The sequence below is a fragment of the Procambarus clarkii genome, chromosome 44 (assembly GCF_040958095.1).
Source record: "Procambarus clarkii isolate CNS0578487 chromosome 44, FALCON_Pclarkii_2.0, whole genome shotgun sequence".
Taxonomy (NCBI): Eukaryota; Metazoa; Arthropoda; class Malacostraca; order Decapoda; family Cambaridae; genus Procambarus; species Procambarus clarkii.
Window position 1 is genome coordinate 30,893,043 of NC_091193.1, and position 24,024 is coordinate 30,917,066.

The window sequence follows — 24,024 nt, forward strand, 5'->3', positions numbered from 1 at the left end:
ACTGAGTGTATGCATTGAGAGAGCAGCTCTGTGTTTTCTTTACTGAGTGTATGCATTGAGAGAGCAGCTCTGTGTTATCTTTACTGAGTGTATGCATTGAGAGAGCTGCTCTGTGTTTTCTTTACTGAGTGTATGCATTGAGAGAGCTGCTCTGTGTTTTCTTTACTGAGTGTATGCATTGAGAGAGCAGCTCTGTGTTTTCTTTACTGAGTGTATGCATTGAGAGAGCTGCTCTGTGTTTTCTTTACTGAGTGTATGCATTGAGAGAGCTGCTCTGTGTTTTCTTTACTGAGTGTATGCATTGAGAGAGCAGCTCTGTGTTTTCTTTACTGAGTGTATGCATTGAGAGAGCTGCTCTGTGTTTTCTTTACTGAGTGTATGCATTGAGAGAGCTGCTCTGTGTTTTCTTTACTGAGTGTATGCATTGAGAGAGCTGCTCTGTGTTTTCTTTACTGAGTGTATGCATTGAGAGAGCTGCTCTGTGTTATCTTTACTGAGTGTATGCATTGAGAGAGCAGCTCTGTGTTTTCTTTACTGAGGAAGCCAACCCAATGGCAGTTAAATGTTAGGCTGTGCTCTGGCTGGCAAAATTGTCTTATATGCTTTCAATCTTCGATCATCTGAACAAGCTAAACATCAGTCAGCAAGGCTAATCTTGAGGTTATCTTGAGATGATTTCGGGGCTTTAGTGTCCCCGCGGCCCGGTCCTCGACCAGGCCTCCACCCCCAGGAAGCAGCCTTTGACAGCTGACGAACACCCAGGTACCTAATTTACTGCTGGGTAACAGGGGCATAGGGTGAAAGAAACTTTGCCCATTGTTTCTCGCCGGCGCCTGGGATCGAACCCAGGACCACAGGATCACAAGTCCAGCGTGCTGTCCGCTCGGCCGACCGGCTCCCTTTCGGTCGACCGCTCACCCTCCCGCTAAGGTGGGGATATTTTTACAAGTATTGGGAAAAATAAATGCATTTAAACTGAAAGTGAAAAATGGAAAAGCAATCTGTAGAAAAGAGGTGTTTTTCGGATTTTGAATTATTTGACTCATTTATGAGAGAATGTGGCTGGGAACATGGCATGCAGACAACAGAACAGACACTGGAGGTACATATGTCACACTCAGTTATCACACACCTTACTTTAATACAAGATAACCTTGACTTCTATTTCCCAGAGAGTGAGAAGGACCAGCTGACCCCCAACATGTGGATGCTTAATCCCTTCACAGATGAAGGAACTGATCACTGTGATGCACTTTTGGACCTTTGAGCGGATTATTCACAAAAAGCAGTTTTCAAGACATTTAGCCATCCCATGGATTTCTGGGTTACCCTGCTTGATATCCCAGAGTACAAGGATCTAGCTGAGCAGGCATAGCAGGCATTTGTACAGATGCCAACATCATATATGTGTGAGCAAGGGTTCTCTAGTGTAGTTTTGGAGAAGACTAAGAAAAGGAATGCAATCCTGAACTTGGATCCTCTCAGGCGAGTTGCACTTGAAAATCGTCTGACACCTCGACTCAACCTAATATCAGACAAAGTGCAACAGCAGCCAAGCCACTGAGTTTTTTTAAAGGATAACTATTTGTTGTATTTATTGATACCGAACCAAATATAGCAAACATTGTCTGCAATTTTACATTAATGAGGGAAAATGGGTCTAAATGGCATACTTAATGTTATCTTGTGTATGTTGAGCCTCTTAGTGAGAGATGAGGTGTGTGAATATATGGATAAATATGTGAAAGTTTAATAAAAAAGAAGAGAAACTGTTTTTTTCTGTTTACATAGTCATAGAAATGAGATATAAAACAGATTTTAAATATTAAAAACGCGAGATTTTTAATGAGACTTTTTCGGGGTGGGGGGTGGGGGTGGGGGGTGTGGGTGTGGTGGGGGGTGGACAGCTACTTAATAATCACCACTAGAGGAGGACGATATTAAAAAAAAAGGTTGAAGACCACTGATCTATGTTATAACAGAGGATTTACATGTTTCCTGTAATATTAATAACAATAATCTTCATTTAGGTTATTAGCATACGCATTAGATTTTCCTATTTTCCCTATTTTCCTTTTATGTAATTGTCATGTGTTTCATTATAAATTATCCAACCCGTTCTCGCAAATTTAATAAGTCAATATTGACTTATTAAATATGTGCATAGGTGACATACTTAACATAATAGATACAATTAAAAAGATTCATAGAAAACACCGACCTTACCTAACCTACTTAGTATGTTAAGATAAGCATCTTATTGCTTCGTAATTACAATTATTACCTAACCTATAATAGGTATAGGTTAAGTAACAATTGTAATTACGAAGCAATAAGATGCTTATCTTAAGATACTAACAAGGTTAGGTAAGGTCGGTGTTTTCTATGAATCTTTTTAAGGGTATCTATTATGTTTAGTATATCACCTATGCACGTAGTTAATAAGTCAATATTGACTTTACGAATTTGCGAGAACGGGTTGCATTATCTCTGCCGAAATTGTAAGGTAACGGAAACCCACCAAACACACACCGAAACTACGACGTTGGTACAACGTTCGAACAAGTTTTAACACCTCCTAACCAGTTATAACAACCAATATAGCAAGTTGTAACAACGTTCTAATACGTCATAAACACGTTAAGCCAAGATATAACAACTTTGTTGCAAGTTGTAACAAGCGGAAAATTAGAGACAGTTTCGGTTTGTGTTTCCAGGGAATTTGTAATCTGATATTTGATAGCAAAATAATAACTTACACGCCATATGTTTCTTGGAACCAGTCTGCCCATCCTGGGATGAACTCGGGGGCCCTGAAGAGCCACAGCAGCACCAAGATGATGAAGAGGCTGAGCACCAACACCTCCTGGAAGGTGATCACGCCCAGCTCCCGGTACTTGGCCAAGATCACCTCCTTCACCGCCTTCTTTCGTTCCTCTGAGGGATCCTTTATCATTTTTTTCTTTCCGCCACTGAAACAAATATAAAAATCATATGCAGACGATGAGTCACAATAACGAGGCTGAAGTATGTAAGTATGTATGTAGGAAGTATGTAACATAGGGGCCTCGGGTATGACCTCGGGTAACATAGGGGCCTCGGGTATGACCTCGGGTAACATAGGGGCCTCGGGTATGACCTCGGGTAACATAGGGGCCTCGGGTATGACCTCGGGTAACATAGGGGCCTCGGGTATGACCTCGGGTAACATAGGGGCCTCGGGTATGACCTCGGGTAACATAGGGACCTCGGGTATGACCTCGGGTAACATAGGGACCTCGGGTATGACCTCGGGTAACATAGGGACCTCGGGTATGACCTCGGGTAACATAGGGACCTCGGGTATGACCTCGGGTAACATAGGGACCTCGGGTATGACCTCGGGTAACATAGGGACCTCGGGTATGACCTCGGGTAACATAGGGACCTCGGGTATGACCTCGGGTAACATAGGGACCTCGGGTATGACCTCGGGTAACATAGGGACCTCGGGTATGACCTCGGGTAACATAGGGACCTCGGGTATGACCTCGGGTAACATAGGGGCCTCGGGTATGACCTCGGGTAACATAGGGACCTCGGGTATGACCTCGGGTAACATAGGGGCCTCGGGTATGACCTCGGGTAACATAGGGACCTCGGGTATGACCTCGGGTAACATAGGGACCTCGGGTATGACCTCGGGTAACATAGGGGCCTCGGGTATGACCTCGGGTAACATAGGGACCTCGGGTATGACCTCGGGTAACATAGGGGCCTCGGGTATGACCTCGGGTAACATAGGGGCCTCGGGTATGACCTCGGGTAACATAGGGGCCTCGGGTATGACCTCGGGTAACATAGGGACCTCGGGTAACATAGGGTATGTACCATAGGGTATGTAACATGTAGGGGCCTCGTAGCCTGGTGGATAGCGCGCAGGACTCGTAATTCTGTGGCGCGGGTTCGATTCCCGCACGAGGCAGAAACAAATGGGCAAAGTGTCTTTCACCCTGAATGCCCCTGTTACCTAGCAGTAAATAGGTACCTGAGAGTTAGTCAGCTGTCACGGGCTGCTTCCCGGGGGTGGAGGCCTGGTCGATGACCGGGCCGCGGGGACACTAAAGCCCCGAAATCATCTCAAGATAACCATCTCAAGATAACCATAAGCTTACCCTTACATTTATCTTTCTTTCTCTTTCATTTTTCGTGTTCTGTCCATTATTTTCTCTTACGATTCCTTGCTATCCTCTTCTTATTCCTATTACTATCCCCTTCATATTGGGTTGTTATAAATAAGAGCGGCCTCGTATGGGCCAATAGGCCTTCTGCAGTTACCTGGTTGATACCTGGTTGATGGGGTTCTGGGAGTTCTTCTACTCCCCAAGCCCGGCCCGAGGCCAGGCTTGACTTGTGAGAGTTTGGTCCACTAGGCTGTTGCTTGGAGCGGCCCGCAGGCCCACATACCCACCACAGCCCGGTTGGTCCGGCACTCCTTGGAGGAATAAATCTAGTTTCCTCTTGAAAATGTCCACGGTTACCTTTGTTCTTTTTCCTGTCACTATCCTCTCTACTACAACTTATCTTGCATACCTTTTGTCTTGCTCCTCACCTCTCTCTTGCCTACTTATTGCCGTCATCTCCTTCCCTCGTCTACCGTACTTGTGCCAGGTAAGTCCACTACGGGCTCACCATAGCCTGTGCTACTTGCCCCCCTTCCTGTGCCAGGTAAGTTACCGGCTCACCATAGCCTGTGCTACTTGCCCCCTTCCTGTGCCAGGTAAGTTACGGGCTCACCATAGCCCGTGCTACTTGCCCCCCTTCCTGTGCCAGGTAAGTTACGGGCTCACCATAGCCTGTGCTACTTGCCCCCTTCCTGTGCCAGGTAAGTTACCGGCTCACCATAGCCTGTGCTACTTGCCCCCCTTCCTGTGCCAGGTAAGTTACCGGCTCACCATAGCCTGTGCTACTTGCCCCCTTCCTGTGCCAGGTAAGTTACGGGCTCACCATAGCCTGTGCTACTTGCCCCCTTCCTGTGCCAGGTAAGTTACCGGCTCACCATAGCCCGTGCTACTTGCCCCCTTCCTGTGACAGGTAAGTTACGGGCTCACCATAGCCTGTGCTACTTGCCCCCTTCCTGTGCCAGGTAAGTTACGGGCTCACCATAGCCTGTGCTACTTGCCCCGCTCCTGTGCCAGGTAAGTTACGGGCTCACCATAGCCCGTGCTACTTGGAACTTGTTCCGAGTAGCTGATTCTATAACAACAACAACGAATAATAACTCACGGGAGACATCTCCTGTCACGCAGGGAGCAGTCGCACCTCCACAGATCTCCAGTATCAGCTCTTGATACTGGTAATGGCTCAAAAGGACCACCACTTACGGGCTATTCATGCCCGTGCCACATTTTGGGTGGCTTTTTTTAATTCCTCACCCATGCTAGGGCCTTTCCGCTTACTCCTGCCTGCCTCTCAAGTTTGTATAGCAGTTTCATGTGCAGTACTGTATCAAAGGCCTTCTGGCAGTCTAGAAATATGCAGTCCGCCCAGCCTTCTCTGTCCTGCCTTATCCTTGTTATTTTATCATAGAATTCCAAAAGGTTTGTGGTTTGTTAGGCATGATTTCCCTGTCCAGAACCCATGTTGGTATTTGTTTACAAACCCAATGTTCTCCAGGTGCTCAACAAGTCTCTAACCTAACTATTCTTTCAAGTATTTTGCATGGGATGCTTGTCAGTGATACGGGTCTGTAGTTGAGTGCCTCCTCCCTATCGCCTTTCTTGAAAATCGATACGACATTTGCCTTCTTCCAGCAACTGGGCAATTCTCCTGACACAAGTGACTCATTAAAGATCATTGCCAGAGGCACGCTGAGGGCCTGCGCTGCCTCTTTTAGTATCCACGGTGATACTTTGTCTGGTCCAACCGCTTTAGTTGCATACAGTGTTGTCAACTGTTTCATTACCTCCTCTGCTGTCACCTCTCAACCCATTTTCGCACTTGCTTGTAGTCAATATCTTGCTTATGAAAAAGTGCATATGACATATACTAATTTATTGTGAATATTTGAGTTTACCTTGAAAAGCTGAATACAAAACCACAACAAACCTAACCTTCTTAGTATGTTAAGATATTACAATTAGTACTGAACCTATTCCTATATTAATATTACAATTTTATAAAAATAATTGAACAAAACTAAAATATTTAAATAAATTTTAAAGTAACTCAGGATATTGTCAAATTTTGTATAAAATCTCTATTGTTTAATAAAACTGAGAGAAAAAGTTAGTGCCTTGAAAAAAAAATATGGCTTGGAATATGTCACATATACTTATTTATAAGTGAAATAGTGACTATAAGCAATAAGTCATACATGTGCTATCTTGTGTGAGAGCAGGTTGCACCTCTATATCTGATAGTCTTCTGTCTAGGGTAATCCCTTCTAACAATGAGAGCTGCTCAGGCTCGGTTGCGAACTCTCCATGGAAACTTGCATTCAGTACTTTGCAGATTTCCTTGTCACATTCTGTATATGCCCCTTCTGTTTTCCTCAGCCTTGTCACTTGGTCATTTACCGACATCTTCCTTCTAATATGGCTATGTAGTAGTTTAGGTTGCTTTTTCGCCTTAGTTGCAATATCATTCTCGTAATTTCTTTCCAACACTCGTCTTATGTTAATGTAATCGTTCCTAGCTCTGTTACATCTAATCCTGTTGTCCTCTGTCCTTTGTCTTCTGTACTTCCTCCACTCCCTCCTGCTTCTCATTTTTGTTTCCTGACACTGTCTATTAAACCATGGGTTTATATTCCCTCCTGCATTTTTCCTTTACTGTTGGAATAAATCTATCTTAGGCCTCCTTGCATCTCCATATGACTTGGTTCATCATATCTTGGACTGTTTTTCCTCTAATTTCCTCCTCCCACTGCACTTCTCCCAGATAGTCCCTTATCCGACTGTAGTCCCGTTTCCTGTAGTCAACTCTCCTTTCCCGGATCTCTTGTCCTTTGGTCACAACTTTGAGTTCCATCATGTAGTCAAAGACTAGGTGTGTGTGTGTGTGTGTATTCACCAAGTTGTGTTTGAGGGGGTTAAGCTTTGCTCTTTCGGCCCGCCACTCAACTGTCAATCAACTGTTTACTAACTACTTTTTTTTCACACCACACACACACACACACACACACACACACACACACATACACACACACACACACACATACACACACACACACACACACACACACACACACACACACACACACACACACACACACACACACACACACACACCAGGAAGCAGCCCATGACAGCTGACTAACTCCCAGGTACCTATTTACTGCTAGGTAACAGGGGCATTCAGTGTGAAAGAAACTTTACCCATTTGTTTCTGCCTCGTGCGGGAATCGAACACGCGCCACAGAATTACGAGTCCTGCGCGCTATCCACTAGGCTACGAGGCCCCGTAGTGTGTGTGTGTACTCACCTATTTGTACTCACCTATTTGTGCTTGCGGGGGTTTAGCTTTGGCTCTTTGGTCCCGCCTCTCAACTGTCAATCAACTGGTGTACAGATTCCTGAGCCTACTGGGCTCTATCATATCTACATTTGAAACTGTGTATGGAGTCAGCCTCCACCACATGTGTGGTGGAAGCTGCCTAATGCATTCCATCCGTTAACTACTCTGACGCTGAAAATGTTCCTTCTAACGTCTCTGTGGCTCATGTGGGTACTCAGTTTCCACCTGTGTCCCCTTGTTCGCGTACCGCCAGTGTTGAATAGTTTATCCATGTTTACCCGGTCGATTCCCATGAGGATTTTGTAGGTTGTGATCATGTCTCCCCTTACTCTTCTGTCTTCCAGTGTCGTAAGGTGCATTTCCCGCAGCCTTTCCTCGTAACTCATGCCTCTTAGTTCTGGGACTAGTCTAGTGGCATACCTTTGAACTTTTTCCAGCCTCGTCTTGTGCTTGACAAGGTACAGGCTCCATGCTGGGGCCGCATACTCCAGGATTGGTCTTACATATGTGGTGTACAAGATTCTGAATGATTCCTTACACAGGTTCCTGAAGGCTGTTCTGATGTTAGCCAGCCTCGCATATGCCGCAGACGTTATTCTTTTTATGTGGGCTTCAGGAGACAGGTTTGGTGTGATATCAACTCCTAGATCTTTCTCTCTGTCCGTTACATTAAGTACTTCATCTCCTATTCTGTATCCTGTGTTTGGCCTCCTGTTTCCACCGCCTATTTTGATTACTTTGCATTTACTCGGGTTGAACTTTAACAGCCATTTGTTGGACCATTCATTCACTCTGTCTAGGGCATCTTGTAGCCTCCTACTATCATCCTCTGTTTCAATCCTCCACATAATTTTTGTATCATCAGCAAACATTGAGAGAAACGGGTCTACCCTCTGGGAGATCATTTACATATATCAGAAACAGCATAGGTCCGAGGACTGTGTGTGTACTCACCTAGTTGTGTCTGCAGGATCGACCATTGACTCTTGGATCCTGCCTTTCGAGCATCGGTTGTTTACAGCAATGACTCCGGTCCTATTTCCCTATCATACCTGGTTTTAAAATTATGAATAGTATTTGCTTCCACAACCTGTTCCTTAAGTGCATTCCATTTTCCCACTACTCTCACGCTAAAAGAAAACTTCCTAACATCCCTGTGACTCATCTGAGTTTCCAGCTTCCACCCATGTCCCCTCGTTCTGTTACTATTCCGTGTGAACATTTCGTCTATGTCCACTCTGTCAATCCCTCTGAGTATTTTATACGTTCCTATCATTTCCCCCCCTTCTCCCTTCTTCTTTCTAGTATCGTAAGGCACAGTTCCCTCAGGCGCTCCTCATACCCCATCCCTCGTAGCTCTGGGACGAGTCTCGTTGCAAACCTCTGAACCTTTTCCAGTTTCTTTATATGCTTCTTCAGATGGGGACTCCATGATGAGGTGGCATACTCTAAGACTGGCCTCACGTAATCAGTGTAAAGCGCTCTAAATGCCTCCTTACTTAGGTTTCTGAATGATGTTCTAACTTTTGCCAGTGTAGAGTACGCTGCTGTCATTATCCTATTTATATGTGCCTCAGGAGATAGATTAGGTGTTACGTCCACACCCAGGTCTCTTTCTCGCGTCGTCACAGGTAGGCTGTGCCCCTTCATTGTGTACTGTCCCTTTGGTCTCCTATTTCCTAGTCCCACTTCCATAACTTTACATTTGCTCGTGTTGAATTCCAGTAGCCATTTCTCTGACCATCTCTGCAACCTGTTCAGGTCCTCTTGGAGGATCCTGCAATCCTCATCTGTCACAACTCTTCTCATCAACTTTGCGTCATCCGCAAACATCGACATGTGGGACTCTACTCCTGTAAACATGTCGTTAACATATACTAGAAATAGAATGGGTCCCAGCACCGATCCTTGTGGTATTTCACTTGTTACTGTTCGCCAGTCCGACTTCTCGCCCCTTGCCATAACTCTTTCGCTCCTTCCTGTTATGTAGTTCCTTATCCATGCTAGGACCTTTTTCCCCACGCCCGCCTGCCTCTCGAGTTTGAACAGTAGTCTCATGTGCGGTACTGTATCAAAGGCTTTTTGGCAGTCCAGAAATATGCAGTCCGCCCAACCATCTCTGTCCCGTCTTATCCTCGTTATTTTATCATAGAATTCCAGGTTTATTACGCACGATTTCCCTGTCCAGAACCCATGTTGATGTTTGTTCACAAACCTAACGTTCTGCAGCCAGTCGTAGCCTAATTATTCTTTCCAGTATTTTACAGGGGATGATTGTTAGTGATACAGGTCTATAGTTCAGTGCCTCCTCCCTATCGCCTTTCTTGAAAATTAGTACGACATTTGCCTTCTTCCAGCAACTGGGCAATTCTCCCGACATAAGTGACTCATTAAAGATCATTGCCAGAGGCACGCTGAGGACCTGCGCTGCTTCTTTTAGTATCTATGGTGATACTTTACCAACTGCTTTAGTTACATCTAGAGTTATCAACTGTTTCATTACCTCCTCTGCTGTCACCTCTATATCTGATAGATAGTTTTTCATCTAGGGTAACCCCCCTTCCAACAATGGGAGCTGCTCAGGCTCAGTAGTGAACACTCCATGGAAACTGGCATTCAGTGCCTCGCAGATTTCCTTGTCACTTTCAGTATATGCCCCCTCTGTCTTCCTTAGTCTTGTCACTTGGTCGTTCACCAACATTTTTCTTCTTATATGGCTGTATAGTAACTTAGGTTGTTTTTTCGCTTTGATTGCAATATCGTTCTCATAGTCTCTTTCCGATGTTCGTCTTATGTTAATGTAATCGTTCCTAGCTCTGTTGCATCTGATCCTGTTGTCTTCTATCCTTTGTCTTCTGTACTTCCTCCACTCCCGCCTGCTGGCCATTTTTGCTTCCTGACACTGTCTATTAAACCATGGGTTATTTTATATTCCTTCTTATTTTTTCCCTTTACTGATGATATAAATCTCTCTTCGGCCTCCTGGCATTTCTGTATGACTAGGTCCATCATATCTTGGACTGTTTTTCCTCTAATTTCTTCCTCCCACTGCACTTCACCCAGATAGTCCCTTATCCGACTGTAGTCCCCTTTCCTGTAGTCAACTCTCCTTTCCCAGATCTCTTGTCCCATAGTCATAAGTTTGAATTCCATCATGTAGTCAAAGACTAGGACACAATGGTCACTGGCCCCTAGAGGTATTTCATGCTCCAAATTCTCGATATCTTCTACGTTCTGGGTGAAAATCAGGTCTAATAGGCTCGGTGCATCTCCTCCTCTTTCCTTTGTGTCTTCCTTCACATGTTGTGTTAGGAAATTCCTGTCTATAACATCTACTAACTTTGCTCCCCACGTTCGTCCCCTCCATGGGGATTCCTTCATTCCCCATTTATCTCTCCATGATTTAGGTCCCCCCATGATCAGCAGCTTTGCTCGTATTCTGTGGGCTAGTGTTGCTGCCTTCTGCAGTTCACCTATACATGCCTTGTTGTTGTCATCATACTCCTGCCTGGGTCTTCTACTGTTTGGTGGGGGATTGTAGATTACCAAGATCACAATCTTCCTCCCATCTACTGTCAGAGTTCCATGTATGAAGCTTGTGCTCTCATTGGTAACCCGATTTCCCAGGTCTTCAAACTTCCATTTCTGCTTTATTAGAAGTACCACTCCCCCTCCCTGTCTCTGTGTCCTCTCTCTTTTCGTATCACCTGGTACCCTTCAGGAAAGACTGCATCTGAGATCATGTCATTAATTTTAGTTTCCACAATTGCAACTATGTCAGGATCTGCCTCACTCACTATTTCTTTTATCTCTTCTGCTTTATTAGATACCCCATCAGCATTGGTGTACCAAACCTTGAGATTCTTGACCAGACCACACACTAGAAATTGAAGGGACGACGACCAGTTTTTGGCGAAACTGGCCGTACACTGAATGACAGACTTAAAGAACACAAGAGAAGTGTTATGTCTGCAGACACTAACAATGCTCTCTTCTGCCATGTGAGGGATTCTAATCATCCCATTGATTGGTCTTCCTCCAAAATAATCTTTCCTGCCTCTACTCTACACAGACGCCGTCTTGTAGAATCGGCTCTTATTAACAATGTACCCAACATGAACTTGAGTCCTGGCTTTGTTGCTGTGGACTCTTCCCTTTCACAGTATATACTCAAATGCTCTAATCTTTCTAACAAACGTGACTTAACATAAGCTTTCCCCCTTCCATTTCTTTCTTTCTCTTTCCCTTTCTTTCTCTCTTCTCCCTTTTTCTGTCCATTGTCTTCTCCTACGCTCCCTTGCTATCCTCTTCTTATTCCTATTACTATCTCCTTCGGTGGTTATAATAGGAGCTGCCTCGTATGGGCCAATAGGCCTGCTGCAGTTCTCATTACTACTATCCCCTACACCTGACTTTCCTCCTCAGCTCTCTCTTGCCTATTTAATGCCTGTCCCTACCTGTCCTCATCACAATCGAATTGAGAATGGTCCAGGACGGACCGAAACGTCGTCGTCCCTTCAATTTCTAGTGTGTGGTCTGGTCAACATACTTCAGCCACGTAATTGTGACTCATCACTTGAGATTCTTCATGGAAACTCTTGTACCAGAGTTTGCCCTTTTTCTGGGGGTCTGGGGGGTGTCTGGGGATGACTGGGGGCCGGGGGGACCTGGGGGATCTCGGGGGTGTCTGGGGGCGGGGGGGATCCGGGGGGTGTATGGGGGTGAAAAGGGTCGGGAGGGGCGCTTGGGGGGATAATGGGGGCTGGGCATCTAGGAAGGTAGGTAGGAGGGTCTGGGGTAGGGCCTGGGTAGGTAGGTCTGGAGTAGGAAGGGAATACTGAGTCTGAAGATTAGGGAGGGTCTGATAGGCATAGTGGGGTTGGGAGATAGCGTAAGGTTGGGAGTCAGATAGCGGTTGAGTGGTTGGGAGGGGGAAGGATAGAGGGGGTGGGGGGAACCTCCCACCCCATTCACAAGGGTGGGGGGTCACATGGAAGGAGAGGGGATGAGGAGGAGTGAGGGCTGGGCGGGTTTTGGGAGTTGAGGGTATGAGGGCTGGGTGGGTTTTTGGGGTTGAGGAGATGAGGGCTGGGTGGGTTTTGGGGGATGAGGGCTGGACGGGTTTTGGGGGTTGAGGTGATGAGGGGGTCCTTGGAATGTGGGATGAATTTGACTGCAGTGGGGTCAAGGGAGGTGTTGGGGAGATAAGCAGGGGCAGGGAGGGCTGATTTGGGGAGGGAGTGACCTGAGAAGCAGGTGTGAGCTGGTTAGCATGGGGTGGATTAGCACTGGGGTGTGTAACTACGCTCAAATGGGAAGAGTTGTATCGTGGAGGTTTGCTTGCTCTGTGGGCTATCTGTTCCTCCTTCGTCATAAATTTCTCAATATATACCTTGTAGTAATTTTCGCTACCTCTGAGTAAGTGTTTGTGATGCAGTATGTAATCCACTGCCTGTTCGTTAGTGAACTGTACCAGGACAGGTCGTTTCCTGTTACAGTTGTATGGTCCAATGCGTCGGTGGACTTGCACCTCATTCCCTGCCATCTGGGCTCTCATGTCTCTCAAGATCCCGTGTAGCTTCAAATCTCCAATCTCCATCCTTTCCTGCCTCGATGGTGCCTTGGCTTCAAGCAATCCATGGATTATGATTGTCCTCTTTCTCAGTTCAGGGTCATGCTGGTGGCCCCCTCCCTGGCTGACCCCCACCCCTCCCACACCCGCTACTCCACCTACTACTACTCCCCCTTCCCCTGCCAAGCTTCCCTCATTCCTGCCAAATTCATTAGTAAGCCTAGTTATTTCTCTTTACCATTCTACCCTGCTCTTCCTGATTTCCTCTTGAATATAATTATTAAACTCTTGTTTGAGTCTTTGAACCTCGTCCTGTATCTTAGTAAAGATTTCACTTTTAATCCCCTGGATTAGATCATCTATCCAAACATCCCTCTTCTCTACAAATTTCCCAATCATCTTCTCCACAAACCTATCTTCTTCTTCAATCATAATACTGCTGGGCCTAGACGCCCTTCCTGACCTAGTCATTGCTATACTCCAACCTTACCCACAGGGGTTCTAAGTATCTTACCGTCCTGCTAACACAATAAATGAGTGAATCTCCAAGCGTCGTCCCACGTGGTGGTAGGAGGGTTGCTGCCGGGGTGAGGTCTGCTCCACACTGCACACTGCCACAGTACTTCATCAACTATTTTCAATTATGCTACTTATACTGCTTTTCTTCACTACCTTATGGCTTTGGTCAAAACCCAAGTTTTTTTCATTCACTTGTACACACTTTTTCACTTCGAAGTTGCCTGATTACCCCTCCCACTCCACTAGTGAACCAGGAGCTCCCAACCCACGTCCACCCAACACGATGGTCACAAGACAAGACCACCTCCTCTGTGTGTGTGTGTGTGTGTGTGTGTGTGTGTGTGTGTGTGTGTGTGTGTGTGTGTGTGTGTGTGTGTGTGTGTGTGTATGTGTGTATGTGTATGTGTGTGTGTGTGTGTACTCACCTAATTGTGCTTGCAGGGGTTGAGCTCTGGCTCTTTGGCCCCGCCTCTCAACCGTCAATCAACAGGTGTACAGGTTCCTGAGCCTATTGGGCTCTATCATATCTACACTTGAAACTGTGTATGGAGTCAGCCTACGACTACAGCCTGTCAGGTACGACATATATATATATATATATATATATATATATGCAAACAAGCCTGAATGGTCCCCAGGACTATATACAACTGAAAACTCACACCCCAGAAGTGACTCGAACCCATACTCCCACAACTGGTATGTACAGGGACGCCTTAATCCGCTTGACCATCACGACCGGACATAAGGAAGTGATAGCCGAGGCTATATGAACCACTTCCCCGCCGGCACTCGGATGGTAATCTTGGGCATAGCATTTTATCAAATCACCTCATTCTTTGGGGCACACGTGAGGAACACAAAAGAGAATAGGTCATAATATAGAGAGATGAGAGCAGAGTTAGGAACATAATATCTGATTTTGGAGAGTATACCAACTGTTTTAGAGACTTTCTTAGTTGTGTGTTGTATGTGGGTACTGAAGTTGAGTCTCTTGTCTAGGAATGTGTTCCTCACGTGTGCCCCAAAGAATGAGGTGATTTGATAAAATGCTATGCCCAAGATTACCATCCGAGTGCCGGCGGGGAAGTGGTTCATATAGCCTCGGCTATCACTTCCTTATGTCCGGTCGTGATGGTCAAGCGGATTAAGGCGTCCCTGTACATACCAGTTGTGGGAGTATGGGTTCGAGTCACTTCTGGGGTGTGAGTTTTCAGTTATATATATATATATATATATATATGTATATATATATATATATATATATATATATATATATATATATATATATATATATATATATATATATATATATATATATATGAGAAAATACACAGGATTCGAACCTATGCATTGGGCTTATGTGAACTTATATGAAGGACTTCCCAGAGTATAGGCTGGTCTACAGCGTGTATCTGGGAATACCCAGTGAATAGGTTCGAATCCTCATCACGGCTCCTGTGGAGTACATATTACCATGTAGGGTGAGGTGAAGAAAGGTGTTGCAGTAAAAAAAACCAATATATATTCCATAATTACGAAAGTATTAGTGTGTGACTTACCACAATATTCCTGAGAAGTAGAGCTGGAGCCACAGCCAGGCTAGGACCACACACAGCAACATGCCCGGGACGTTGAAGACCATCCATGACAGGAAGTTTAGACCAGTAGCCTCGCTGTAGGTGCTGTAGGAAGAAGAGGTAGTGGTAGAGCTACAAGTCACGGGTAATGTTGTTGTAGAAGCATCTACATGCCTCACTACCTCACTACCTGGTAGACTAGTGGCCTTCTAGACACAAGGATCTACACAACTACATAGTTCATTATCTTTGTGTGAGTTGGGTTTGAATTAGCTAGTTAAATTGTTAGTTTAGTTCAAATTTGCTACAATATTAAGATGATCTAAAATTTCGCTGCTTTCAAAAAGATAGAAAATATTAAAACTATAATGAAGACCGAAATGTGTTCAAATGCATAAAAAAATTTGTTTCCAATAGACAGTTGGTGACAGGTGGTGGCCAAAGTTAGCAAGCATTCGGCTGAAAACATGAGGCTTTCATAACAACGCCTTTCTTATCAAAATTCACTACTACACTACTTTCCTATTTTAGGTGCATTAAGTGTAACTGGCCCCAAGTCATAGTAACCGTTGCCAGCATCACGCAGCAGACAAGATAGGTCTCACGCAGAGTTGTCTAATGCTGCCGTATCTTCCTCGCTGACATGAAGCAGACACAGAGCGGAATTCGCTGTCTAGCTACGGAAGCCTATGTAGATGTACCAATTATTATTAAGAATTTTTCTTCAAATGGAAAGTCTTTTAGCAGAGTCGGTACAACCAGTCAACCAGGATGGAGTCAATCTTAAGAAGAACACTATAAATGTACATATGTGAAGAACATTTACACAATAAATTATATTTATTCTATTAAGTAAAACCATTGAAAATGGTGGACAAAACAAAGAAAAGATTAATAATCAAATAGGAAATAGTCTAAATGATAATTATTTGAGTCGTGATTTTAATTCTCATGCTCGAATAAATTGTAGTAACCTGGCCAGGACGCTCTTGATGACAAGGTTGGGAGCGGAGCCGGTTAGGGAGCCTGTGCCCCCCAGGTTGGCAGAGTAGGCGGTAGCCAGGAAGCACATGTCCCTCAGCGCCCGACATGATTCATTGGGAGGCACCGTGGTGAGGCCCGAGTGGTCCAGGTCCTTCGGCATCTTCTTCACTCTCACCTCCTCCAGCTTGCCAGTCTTGTTCTCACTGTCAACATTTACACTTTCAGAAGGCCTTCAGCAGTTAGATTATTAATGACGACACAGCCCAAGACAAGGAAACAAAAAATCAAAGCACTTTAGTGAATATTATCAAGGCATACATTGAAGTCAGAAATGGAAAGCTGAATATATATATATATATATATATAAATATATATATATATATATATATATATATATATATATATATATATATATATATATATATGTCGTACCTAATAGCCAGAACGCACTTCTCAGCCAACTATGCAAGGCCCAATTTGCCTAATAAGCCAAGTTTTCATGAATTAATGTTTTTTCGACTACCTAACCTACCTAACCTAACTTTTTCTGCTACCTAACCTAACCTAACTGATAGAGATAGGTTAGGTTAGGTTAGGTAGGGTTCGTTAGGTTCGGTCATATATCTACGTTAATTTTAACTCCAATAAAAAAAAATTGACCTCATACATAATGAAATGGGTAGCTTTATCATTTCATAAGGAAAAAATTAGAAAAAATATATTAATTCAGAAAAACTTGGCTTATTAGGCAAATCGGGCCTTGCATAGTAGGCTGAGAAGTGCATTCTGGCTATTAGGTATGACATATATATATATATATATATATATATATATATATATATATATATATATATATATATATATATATATATATATATATATATGCACAGACTTGCCTATATAACTCGCAAGCTGAAGTTTATAACTTTTTAACACTCAACCCACCAGGAGACTCGAACCCTGGCCCACAGAGTGGCAGGTACACACTGTATCCATTGCACCATACTTCAAAGCCATAAGAGAGGTAGGAATTCTGGGGTATTTAACCCACAGAATTCCATTCTCTCCCAGGCAATGAGATGATGAAGGACCTCTGGTGTTCTTTAATCGAGCCCTGTTATGTGGGAAAACTCGGTGTAAATGCTCAATGCACAGACTTGCCTATATAACTCGCAAGCTGAAGTTTATAACTTTTTTAACACTCAACCCACCAGGAGACTCGAACCCTGGCCCACAGAGTGGCAGGTACACACTGTATCCATTGCACCATACTTCAAAGCCATAAGAGAGGTAGGAATTCTGGGGTATTTAACCCACAGAATTCCATTCTCTCCCAGGCAATGAGATGATGAAGGACCTCTGGTGTTCTTTAATATATATATATATATATATATATATATATATATATATATATATATATATATATATATATATATATATATATATATATATATATATATATATGTCGTACCTAGTAGCCAGAACGCACTTCTCAGCCTACTATGCAAGGTCCGATTTGCCTAATAAGCCGAGTTTTCATGAATTAATGTTTTTTCGACTACCTAACCTAACTTTTTCGGCTACCTAACCTAACTTATAAAGATAGGTTATTTTAGGTTAGGTAGGGTTGGTTAGGTTCGGTCATATATATACGTTAATTTTAACTCCAATAAAAAAAAATTGACCTCATACATAATGAAATGGGTAGCTTTATCATTTCATAAGGAAAAAATTTGAGAAAATATATTAATTCAGGAAAACTTGGCTTATTAGGCAAATCGTGCCTTGCATAGTAGGCCGAGAAGTGCGTTCTGGCTACTAGGTACGACATATATATATATATCCATACACTTGTGCTATGAGTAGTAGGCGGAGTATGAGTATTTATGACTTGTATGTTAGCTTTAGTAAGATTTTCTCCCATGTGTTTAACAACTTCTTCTGCTCTCTTGAATCTAAGTTGAAATCTTAATGAGTTTGTAACTGTTAGATAACGTTCCAATGGTCTGTTGGGCATTTCTCCACAGTGCTGACATTTCCTCTCATCTTCCGGAACCTGTAAGCCTATTTCCCCTGCACATGGGTATCCAAGCCTGATGTGATGTTAATGTACTTCTGTTGCTCTACTGCTCCCATTCTTGAAAATAAGTGGTTCGTAGTTGGTTGAATTCTTGTACCAACCTACAGATCCTGATGTTGCAACTGCTGTGTTGTGGTCACTGTACATCTTCTACATTGCTCTATTTCTAATTATTTTCTTAATCTGTGATAGACGCTGTGGTATGTAAATGTCTACATTTCGTCGCTTAGTTGCAAGTTTTGCAGCTTCGTCTGAAATGTCATTCCCTATTATTTTATTCCCACATTACTTGGCACCCAAGTAATGTGGGAATAATAAGTATTCGATGGCGTTGACGTTTGAGAGTTTGCATTAATGCTATGATATTTGAGGTCACATGGAATCTTGACCTCGTATGTGTTCTTGTTAATCACGTATGCGGTTCTTGTTGCAATGTTTTAGTGGCTGTTCTCGAATCTGTATGTATGATAACATGCTGTAGATGTTCAGCAAGAGCATGTTCCAAAGCCTTCTGAATGGCTAGCATCTCTGCAGAGTTGAACACCCGTGTGAGAGTCTCCAACTAACTACAGAATTTCCTGCCTTGATGTAAAGCTGTTAGATGCCAAGTTTGTCTTCTATATTCATCTGTGCAATGTTACGTAGCAGATGAGGATTAGTTTGATTCTTTTTTTGCTTCAAGAGCCATAATCTTAAAGTCTGGTGGCAGCGATTCCTAAGGGGCTTGCATAATGATCTCTGCATGTATTTCGTCGACACCCCTCTCAGTGACTGTATTTGTTATATTGAATGTATTGATGGTGTTTATTGCATAATGGGTCCACCAGTTGCTGTTGGAGGTTCTCCTCTCCCTTGTTATCGAATTCTCTGAGTCGAGCCTACAGTTGTGCTATGATTAAACAACATGATCTTTGTCGACCTACATAGAATTTAAATACAGTTCACAACAATTAATAATGCTTGTGCAATGACTGATCTTTTATGCCTTTTGGGCATCTCTGACAGACCTCTTCATGTCCAGTAATCAGCTTTTATTGTCTGACAAAAAATATGGCTAGCTTCAATTTTTTAAAGATATTTTGAAAAAAAACACGAAATTAATAAAACATGAAACAGCCAGAGATTTATTTTCTTGAAGGAATAATTATTGTATAAGTGAAGCTATCTTACTTGGGGAGATGTTGTTGCCCTGTATTGTGACCCGGGACACTCTGGGTCTCTCCAGGAGGAAACACATTATCTCCGCCGCTCTCTTCCTCGTCAGTCTGACCCTGTGAATAGCAAGGAGGTAACATGTGGCCACAGGTTGTTTATGCTGTGATTTACAACAGAATATTAGTGTATCTGTATATATATACTCACACACACAAACTTCATATATTTGCGAACCAACATAAACGTTCTCCAGGCATATATGCAACTGAAAACTCACACCCCAGAAGTGACTCGAACCCATACTGCCAGGAGCACTCTGCATCCGGCGTACCGGACACCTTAACCACTCGACCAACATGACCGGACAAAAGAGGATGGTAGCTGAGGCTAATTCCCCATCCCTCCGCCGGCACTCTGATGGTAATCTTGGACTTTACGGACTTGGACTAATGCAACTTTAAACTCCACACCCCAGAAATGACTTGAACCCAGACCACCAGGAACACAATGCAACTGGGGTACATGGTACCTTAACCGCTTGACCATCAGTGACCTTACAAAAGACGATGGTAGCCGAGACTATATCCCCATCGCCCCGACGGCACTTTGATGGTATTCTTCGGCATAGTTATTTCATCAAATCACCACATTTTTGTGGGGGCCACGTGAGCAACACAAATGCGAACAAGCTTGAATGGTCCCCATGCATATATGTGACTGATTGTACGGTCACTGATGGACAAGCGGTTAAGGTACCATGTACCCCAGTTGCAGCGTGCTCCTGGTGGTCTGGGTTCAAGCCACTTCTGTTGCGTGAAGTTTTCCGTCACACACACACACACACACACACACACACAGGCCTCGTAGGGGCCTCGTAGCCTGGTGGATAGCGCGCAGGACTCGTAATTCTGTGGCGCGGGTTCGATTCCCGCACGAGGCAGAAACAAATGGGCAAAGTTTCTTTCACCCTAAGTGCCCCTGTTACCTAGCAGTAAATAGGTACCTGGGAGTTAGTCAGCTGTCACGGGCTGCTTCCTGGGGTGTGTGTGTGTGTGGTGTGGAAAAAAAAAAAAAAAAAAAAAAGTAGTTAGTAAACAGTTGATTGACAGTTAAGAGGCGGGCCGAAAGAGCAAAGCTCAACCCCCGCAAAAACACAAGTAGTAAACACAACTAGTAAACACACACACACACACACACTCACACACACACACACACACACACACACACACACACACACACACACACACACACACACACACACACACACACACACTCACACACACACACACACACACACATACACACACCTGGGACGACCCGCCGTGGAACTACCTAATTGTGTTTGTTGGATGGTGACTGTGATCAGTGGTAAAGTAAATTAGTGAATTGGAACACAACGATACAGTGACATATATATATATATATATATATATATATATATTAGTATATTTTGGTAGCAGTCTTTCCTGTAGACATATATTATTAAATATGACCGAAAAAGTAAGATTAATAATTCTAACACGAATTTTCTCAATCTTTCGTACATTTCTTTTCACTGTTGGAGGTCAATCAAAAATCAATTCTCCAAAATACATTTTTATTAGCCGACAGAGTGTATCGTGATCCAGCCTGTACTCCTCTTGACATACCAGAAAATATTCTGAGGAAACTACTCCAAGCTTGTACTAAAGAGGCACCCTTCTTGAGCCCGGATGGGCACATGTATAAGCAAGTAGATGGGGTCGCCATGGGTTCTCCCCTAGGTGTCCTGTTTGCAAACTTCTACATGGGTACCATCGAGCAAAAAGTCTTAGTCGACATGAACTTGAAACAAGCCATATACTGCAGGTATGTTGACGACATTTTTACACAGGTACCTGATGTCAGACATCTGCAGGAGCTGAAGGAGGCATTTGAGCAGAGTTCCGTGCTGTGTTTCACTTACGAGATGGAAAAGGATGGGAAGCTGCCCTTTCTAGATGTAACAGTCATGGAAAAGAGCGGAGGTTTCCACACTGTAGTCTACACTAAGGAAACGAACATAGGAATGTGCCTAAATGCCAACAGCGACTGCCCTGACAGGTACAAGAGGAGTGTTGTTAACGCATATGTCGACCGTGCTCTCAGCCACAGCTCAGAATGGAAGCAAGTCGACGAAGAACTCTGTAGGGTAAGGCAGGTCCTAGTCAACAATGGCTTCTCCAATGGTTTCGTGGAAGACATCATAAGAAGGAAAGTGAAACGCCATGCAACCTCTGAAGAGACAACTAACACAACACCTGTACCCCCTATTAGACTATTTTACAGGAACTTCTTTTCCACAGCTCATAAAACGGAGGAAAGGGTCCTGAAAGATATTGTTAATAGAAACGTTATCCCTACAGACAAAAATCTGAAGATACAACTGACAATTTACTATAAAACCAGAAAAACGGCCAGCCTACTCATGAGAAACTCTCCAGACACAAAACAGAACTCTTTAAAAGAGACTAACGTCGTCTATGCCTTCAAATGCCCTCTTGGGGACTGTAAGCTCCAAAAAACCCAGTATATAGGCAAGACAACAACATCTCTTTCTAGGCGTTTAACGATGCATAAGCAACAGGGCTCCATTAAGGAACATATAATCTCTTCCCACAACCAAACCATCGCCAGAGAAATCCTAGTAAACAACACAGAAATCATCGATAGATACAGCGATAGCAGGCGGCTTGACGTTTGCGAGGCACTACACATCAAGAAGTCAACACCAGCAATCAACAGCCAACTAATGCACAACTATATTCTACCCACCTCAAGACTCCGCTCCAATATAGAAGCATCTATATATATATATATATATATATATATATATATATATATATATATATATATATATATATATATATATATATATATATATATATATATATATATAAGCATAGACTTGCTTATAACCACAAGTTGAAGTATATAACTTTTTAGACACTCAACCCACCAGGGGACACGAACACTGGCCATCAAGGTGGCAGTTGGTGGGGAAACGATCTTACGCACTATCTTGCGGATACGCTTCCAGGTCTTCGGTAGAGGAGTGTCGGACTTAATGGTGGAGATATAAGACGCCCAACATTCACGTTTAGCCGTACACATGGCCCTACGGGCCACTGCACTCGCCTTCTGAAATAAAAGAAAAGAATCGGCCGTCTGCCGGTGGCAGTGTCTCTTCCAGGCTGCACGCTTACAGCGGACAGCCCGAGCACAGTCTGCATTCCACCAGGGAACGCACTTCCATGGGCCTTAAGAGGAAGAGCGAGGAATAGTACGGAGGGCAGCGCCGAAGACGGTGTCATGAAAAAGGTGGAAAGAGTGAGGGAGAGGCAGAAGGGAGAGGTCAGAGAGAGCAGCACTGAAGGTAAATAGGTTCCAGTCTGCCTTAAAAAACTGCCACCTAGGGAAGGAGAGGGGAGGGCGAAAAGAGAAAAAGGTAACAAGGATGGGGAAATGGTCACTGCCATGGAGGTCATCAAGAACCTGCCACGTGAAATCTAAGTAAAGAGAAGACGAGCGAAGGAGAGGAGCCAGACTTAAGCTTCTGACTCAAAGAGACCGGTGTCCCAGCAACTACGTACTGGGCAACGGATTCCAGCGTCTCAACAGGAGAAGCTGAACGAGAGCATACACGACGGCCGTTGGGAGAGCGATGAACATCAGCCCGCACTGACAGGCAGCGTGGAGAGCCAATAGATGGAGGAGAAGGATGGGAAGGAGGATCGGAGGGAGACGAGGAAGAAGACACAGGAGACATGACAAACCGGGCAGAAAGAAGGGGAACCCCAGATATAGGACCAGGATGGGGACCCTTCGGGACAGAACTCAAAGGAACAGAGGAGGGGGCAGTGGGCGTATCAGGGTCCAAGGCCTGAAAACGGTTATGAGCCTGAGGAAGGTGGAAGAACGAGGAGAGGAAGAGCGCAACACGCAAGCATAAGAGATGTTAGCATAAGGTGGGAGCCAGCGAACCTGGCGTCTCGCCTCAGGAAAACATAAACACTCCCGGTGCTTCAAGTTGAGGACAGCTGTCTGAAGCTTGTAATGTATATATGCACGGGAGAGGGTAGGGTGAGTCTCACCGCAATTGAGGCAGCGAGGCTGGGGAGAAGTGCACTCCGACTTACAGTGACCTTCGCCCCCTCACAAAGGACTGAGAGAGACAGTTCCAGAGCAGTGGAGGGCACCATGCCCAAACCTCCAGCACTTATTACAAAGTCGTGTAGAGGGAATGTACTCCTGGACAGAGCACCTGGCACCAGCAAGAATGACAGAGGGCTGAAGGGTCCTACCATCAAAGGTAATCTTCACAACCCAAAAGGAGTTGACGGCGACGACCACGAGGGGGACGAGTAAACGAGTCTACCTGGAGGACAGAATGGCCTTGGGCATCGAGGATATGACAAATATCTTCGTGGCAGTCCTGGAGATTCCGAACACCGGTAGCAACATGGGGTGGGAGGAGAATAGTGCCCACACAGGCATTCAACCGAGCGTTCTTGGAGACCCGAACAGGGGTCTTGCCAAGGCAGGAGAAGGTGGCCAAGCGGAAGGCTGCATCCTGAGAAGGAGCAGCAACGACACATGCACGAGACGGGTGGGGTGGA

At 44.3% G+C, this 24,024-nt stretch overlaps 1 protein-coding gene across 1 annotated transcript in view; it reads right to left on the bottom strand.

The window, feature by feature from the left end:
- Positions 1 to 24,024, bottom strand: part of LOC123753536 (Na(+)/citrate cotransporter) — a 127,751-nt gene that overhangs the window by 18,477 nt on the left and 85,250 nt on the right. Inside the window, exons 4-7 of the mRNA XM_045735503.2 lie at positions 19,403 to 19,503; positions 16,143 to 16,355; positions 15,151 to 15,273; positions 2,760 to 2,972 (exon numbers count right to left, since the gene is read on the bottom strand). Coding sequence (XP_045591459.2) covers positions 2,760 to 2,972; positions 15,151 to 15,273; positions 16,143 to 16,355; positions 19,403 to 19,503 — 650 coding nt within the window. The remainder of the gene's footprint in view (positions 1 to 2,759; positions 2,973 to 15,150; positions 15,274 to 16,142; positions 16,356 to 19,402; positions 19,504 to 24,024) is intronic.